Here is a 6,314-nt window from a genome sequence, read left to right on the forward strand (position 1 = left end):
GACAGCGCGTTCGCCTAGCGGCACACAGTTCCGCAAAAGACGTATTAGTTTTACGTCGGCCTCCGTAACCCTGTAATGCGATGAATTCGCTTTAAACTCCGCAGCGGCGGCAATGCGACGCCACAAATAGAACGTACTCACTGTTCTCTCCGAATACTCTTAGCTAATTCGATTGCACGCTTAAGGTCAAGTTCTAAAAAATTATTCCGGCCTGAATCTGTTTTTATAGCATTTAACCATTCCAATACGGTCTCCACTTGGCACCCCATCTATAATTTCATGAAACACTTCGAAGCTAAAATCAAAACTTCGACAACAGCAATGTCTGCTCTAATCCAGCCATTGCAGGGGTATGCACTGCATGCTGTGGTAACAGCCGCATGCCATGTGGCGCGTGTGCTGAGACCTGAGAGGTTCCATAGCGGAAGGTTCACTCCGATTGTACGGGTAATTTAAAAAAGCTATCTTCATGCTGATTCCCCTTGCTTGTACCTCCATGGGCGCTCGTCTGCTCGCCCTTTCCTGGTTTTGCGGCGCCTGGCCCAGCTGCAGCTGACGTCCACAGCTGCCGTCCACGTCCACAAAGCTGCAGGGGCCACGGATGGTCAACAGAGCCATTAATGTGGCGGCGAGTGAGGATGTTGACGTCCTCTCCCTCTCGATTGGGCTCGGAGCGCCTGAGGGCGATGTGCCTGTTGGTCTCACAGACCTCCGGGAGAGAACAAACCACAGCTATAGGTGGGGCTTCCGCCATAATACTACTACTACTGCATTTCGCGCCTTCCGAAGTTAATGGCCCCCTCGTAATTAACTTCAACGCCCCATAGGCTGGGGGCAGCCACAGAAGGCTTGCAGCTCGTCCTGGACCATTCCGCAGTCACAAGGTCCGCGGGTACGCGCGCGGCACGCTGGCCAGCCATTAGGCCAATAGTTAACTTCCACAGTTCCCGACAACCCAACCTGAAACACATGAGCGCCTGGTGCAATGGCCTATATAGGCAACACAGCCCCGATGTGAGCGAACCACACAAGCCGTACTCCCCTACTACCAGGAGATGCTCCCCCCTCATCTCGATGCTCCTGTACCGGCGTATATGCCTGAATGACTCCGATGGGAATATCCCCCCGTGGTTGGGCTACAGGGTGCCAGCACACGTCCGCCTCGCATTGGGCCGCTTAGCGAGCTCTTGTAGGATATCACCAACAGGCACCTTAACGGTATGGGCAGAGTGTGCAGCCGAGTCTTGTGGGCCCTGTAGGCCCTGTGTCACGGGGCCTAACGCAACCGTGCTGGCTTGCCGGGAGGCAAGGACCATTCCTGACCAACAATCAGTGACAGCCTCGACCGCTAGGCCCAGGTCTGAATACGAACGCTCGGTGGCACATTGTCCCGCCGGGCCTCTTCACCCTGGAGTCCCAAAACCTAAGAACACAGATAGCCCTATCGGATTGCAGTGACCGGACCGCACTGAGATAGCTTACCACGATAGAAACAGATCGATCACGGTGTGGGGGGATTTCGCGCACCTACCTTAGATTGCATGAATGCACACGCTGTTCCTCGACCATAGATAGGGTTGTCACAGCGCTTTCATTGGGGCCCAAACTTGCGCCCCGTACGATAAGACGGAGGCGACAGTTGCGTTGTAGAGGCCCATGGAGATCTAAGACACTGTAAGACAACTTTTTACTGCGGCACATTGCGGTGCGGCCAAACGTGGCTTTGCTTTCTCCCGGCTAACAGTTGCTAACAGTTGCTAACAAGCAGTGAAGTGCTGCCCCCGCACGTAGTGCAGCCCGCGAACCATGCAATCGAGCGCGACTTTCCAACGAGCTCCGGACGCGAGCCAGTCACGGACGCGATTCAGAGATGCCTTCCCTCCGCTTCGCTCTCCGCTGCGCTACGAGAAGCTACGGTGATAAGTGGTCTGGCGCAGGCCACACCGTATGCTTAAGCGGCGAGGTGCCGGCGCAGGGCAAACAAGTGGTGGTTGGGTTCCATGCCGAACGCCATGCTCCTAAATCCTCTGCCTGACACTTGCGGCGCGGGTGCTGTTATCCTCGCAACCGAATTCGTTAACCCGGCGCGCGATATCACTGCGGCGTACAGCTTGGAACAGCGCGGGGGGCCCCCCACAGCGATGCCGTGATGGCCATCAGAGCACAGGAGGCATCAAAACCCTAAAACCCTAAAACCCCTCCCTACTTGGGACGGGGCGGGGGTATAATGTGCTGCTCACACAAAGCCGGTAATGAGTGCAGCAAACCTTTGAGGCACAGCCCATAACGGTTACTGGTGTACAGCTGACTTTAAATAGCTACTTCTCACGAAATGACTCGAAACTCTGATCAGGGTGTTTAGGCGGAAAGACACGGATATCTCGCACATGAGGACAACTTAAAACCTCTGGAAAACCCTAAAACACTCATGCCGTTCCTAATTTCTTAGGTTTTGCCTTGCAGGGCCTCCATCAATCCATGTCATTAGACCTATTTGCAATGTGGGCAGTCAGTGTGTCGGACGGCCGTTTGGCAGCTGGAATAATAGCGCTTTTGCCGGCCATTACTGCTGCTGCTCAGCTCATCACACAGAGGCACATCAGGCAATAGGACACAGGTTCCCGCGCTGCCATTCAGAGCTGGTCAAACACAACCGCAACACAAGCACCTGCTGGCCTTTCTGGAATATATCATGCACGTGGTGTACAGCAGTGCCTTTGCAACGAAGCCGTCTCCTTGTCATTCTCCAGTAGTCGCAAGAGCTCTTCTTTCTCTGCCGCCACGCCTGCATGCTGCCAGCTTGCCCCCCGGGGGAGAGGACGAAGACCGTATCCACACAAGCACCGGTCTGCGACCTAAGGTTTTCTCAAACTCTACACGTAGTCAACTCGGGAGCTGCGAGTAAAGCGCAAGTCCTGCTTGTCTTACAGCGGAGAAGAGGAGGGGGTAACATCAGAGCACAATCCGCAATCCTTTTATGCATTAAACCCTTGTCGTTCAGTACGACACATATATTTTTTCTAAAGACAGCAGATACTATCACCAGATACTAAATCAACGAGGCTAAAGTTAAGTATCATAGACATATTCCGTGACAAGCAAGATAGACACGCACAGCATGATGGCACGGCCACTAAGGATTTACTAAAAGGCAAAAAGATGTCGGCTTCTAAGTGCAAGCGTTATGCAAAACATGCAAGCCGGGAAGTTAGGCTGACTAGTTAGTTTCCTGCTTCCTTCAGCCACGCACCTACGCACAGCGGGTGTCGTACTATTGTCGTAACCTCACAAACCACATCCTAAATTGTGCAAAAAAAACAGCTAGTCAGCGCATCCCCAATCTAGCGGCACTCCGTTCTGATGATAGAGATTCTGCCGATGCCGAAACGAAACTATGGCAACAGCCGCTGAGCCTACAGCTGTCGCCCCACACACAGGATGACGTCCTTAAAACGCACGACTTCTCTATCACAGAAGTGTGCACGACTTCTCTATCAAAGGATTGCTATGGAATGCAAACAACAGCAACGGTCCACCGCTACGTCTCCATGACAATCGCCACAGTCTACGTTTCAACCTTGAAACGAGGATTACCTCGGATTACTAATTTTCATTCAGCCCAACCGAACCAACGTCCAACTGTCGTCCAACTGATATCCAACTGAACCAACATCCAACTGTCAGAGCTAACAACTGGCGATTTGAAAAGCTTCGGGGAGAAGCGATATTCAAAAGAGTAATTAAGACCAACGTAAAAGCTAGGCAAAGGCCGTACAGTCTGCAAACCGCAGACTGCAGGGTAATAAGGGCCGTGCCTTTGTATTTCGTCTCTTTCCCCGCTGCGTCACCTACCTTCTATATCTTAGACGCAGACGCACCGCAATAAGCGCCGTGTTGAATTTTCGGGACACCCGGACTTCCAAAGACACAAAGATACAGTACCGCAAAATTGAAGGGAAGCAGCAGTCTCCCACCCTTACTTAGCCTCAGCAGCCCGCCCTTACTCCAATCCCTTTTAGTTACGCCACAACTACGTTCTTCAAACTAAAACCAACCGCTGCCTCACCATTCACTTGTACATCATGAGCATCGAAACCATACTGCCCACTTCTTTTCCATCCCTTCCCATTTACATCGCGCACTAATTGCCATGGAAAAAAACACATACACACATTCACGCACACACACACAAACATACATACATGCATCAACCAACATTTTGGTTTTCGTGACGCAAGCCATATTTACTTCCTTCCGGATCAAGGCCCATGCACCAGTCCACCCATCCACACCTTTCATCCCCCGAACATAGAGGCACCTATACACACACGCATGCGCGCTGACAAAAGACTGACGGACAGCGATGGGCCCCTCCCCTCTTCCCCCTCTTCCCCCGCCCGCCTCCCGCCTCCCCTAATCGCCCGCCTCTATTGCACATCGGCGCGCCATCTAACCCCATGGGCCCCATGAGCACCCACGACCCAATTCTTCGACCCCCGCCTCCTTCCTCATCCCTCATTTGCACTATTTCGTTTCTTCATGGACACGCAAACGACACGCACGTCCAGTGACAATGGAGTCAGCAATAATAATAATAATGTTGTTGTTGTTATGTTATTAACTAGGTTGCGTATTGATTAGAACCGGCGACCATGTCCACGTTTAAATCTGTCATGCGCTTACGTCGCGGAGGCTCCGGAACCGCGATTACATGCTGTACTTGCGCCAATGTCGGGTAGTGGGTGCGCTGAGGTCCGCCATTCCGCGCCACGGCGGCCTCCGCGCACGTGTTCTGCCACAAAATGACCCGTGGGTCGACCCCATCCACGCCTCGGCGGCTGTCGTACTGCGCCGTTGCCGCAGTGGACCGCATCCCGGACTGCGCGCGCGGAGAAAGACGGAAATTAGTTCTCTTTTTCCCTTGTATCGAAACTTTAAAACTCGAAGGCATGGCAAGGTAAGGAAGGCCCATGGGTTAGTGTCCGTCAATCTGTCTGTCTGTCTGTCTGTCTGTCTATATACGTGTGGGGGATGACGTGCATAGGGCCCGGGAATGGCTTAAGGGTTGTTTTGTGTGAAGAGGGGAGGGGAGGGGAGGGGCTTGGGGGTTTTATGGCGGTTAGCAATGCCGTGTATGGTACCCGGACAGGGAAGTAAGTTTAGAGAATCCGCTGCGGCAGTGGCCGAAGCGGACGCGGCAGTAGCCTCCAGCCCTCCCCTACCAGCCTTCCACGCCTCCGAACCCAGACCTACCCTTGGCCGGCCCAGACGGGCAAAGTACAGCGCGCCCCACAGCAGTACGGCACCGCCCACAAGGCCCAGTACGATGCCCACAACGGCGCCCGTACTAATATGGCTGCTGCGCTTGCCCTCGTCGTCACCGCCGCCGCCGGAACCGGTGACGACGGTCCCACCAGCAGCAGTGTTGGAAGTCGGGGAGATCAGGGCTTCACCGGAGACCTCCGGATCGTCCACACCGATCACCTGGACTGCCACGTTCAACGCTCTGGAGACCTGGGTGGCTAAGGTCTGCGGGTCGTTGAAAATCTGACTCGCTGCGTCGGCGGCGCTGCCGCTGCTGCTACTGCCTTTGGTACTCGAGCTGCTGCTGCTGCTGCTGCTGCTACTGTCCGTGGTGGTGGTGGTGGCTTGCAGTAGAAGCTCCGAGGAGAGCTGGAGTTGCTGAGGCAGCGGCAACGGCACCAGCAGCTGCGGCGACGGCGCCGGGACGCTGTTACCCAGCAAGGCTGATACCAGGGCGGCAAGATCGTCGTACGGATTGACCGCGATTCGTGCCGTGAAGGCAGCGTCAGGGCAAGACGCTGGGCTCACCGACGGCGGCGCCGCCGCCGTTGCCTCCGCCAGGATCCTCCGCCGCCGCTGCCGCTGCAGCTGCCGCCGTGCCATCGTACCTTCCTTCTGTACTGTACACGCCGTGGCCGTGTTTTCCAGGAGCGCTCGTGCCGCTGTGGCTACGCCCCTTCGCAGCTTTGCCAACAAGGACACGTCGCAGGGTGGGCACGCGGTAGCGCCGCCGCTCAAGGTTTGCACACTGTACGGCACGGTAATGGTCTTGGCGAGTACCGTCACATTGACCTTCACCTGGCCGTCGCCGCTGCTGCTGCTGCTGTTGCTGCTATTACCGCTGGCGGCGGCGGCGGCGGCGGTCACATACGACGTCAAGAGCGTGTGCAGCGCCGCCACTTGTTGCGGTGTGGGAATCGTTGGCACGGTTATAGTTCGCACGGCAATACGGGATTGAGCCACGGACGGTGGCGGCGATGCTCTTTGGGTGACGGCGGAGGACGTGTTTC

At 55.2% G+C, this 6,314-nt stretch overlaps 1 protein-coding gene across 1 annotated transcript in view; it reads right to left on the minus strand.

The window, feature by feature from the left end:
- Nucleotides 1–4,621: 4,621 nt before the first annotated feature.
- Nucleotides 4,622–6,314, minus strand: part of VOLCADRAFT_91110 (uncharacterized protein) — a gene marked incomplete at both ends in the record, with an annotated part of 3,249 nt that continues 1,556 nt past the window's right edge. The window contains 3 exons of the mRNA XM_002950634.1: nt 4,622–4,879; nt 5,254–5,547; nt 5,833–6,145. Coding sequence (XP_002950680.1) covers nt 4,622–4,879; nt 5,254–5,547; nt 5,833–6,145 — 865 coding nt within the window. The remainder of the gene's footprint in view (nt 4,880–5,253; nt 5,548–5,832; nt 6,146–6,314) is intronic.

This window comes from Volvox carteri, assembly GCF_000143455.1.
Source record: "Volvox carteri f. nagariensis unplaced genomic scaffold VOLCAscaffold_19, whole genome shotgun sequence".
NCBI classification, from domain to species: Eukaryota; Viridiplantae; Chlorophyta; class Chlorophyceae; order Chlamydomonadales; family Volvocaceae; genus Volvox; species Volvox carteri.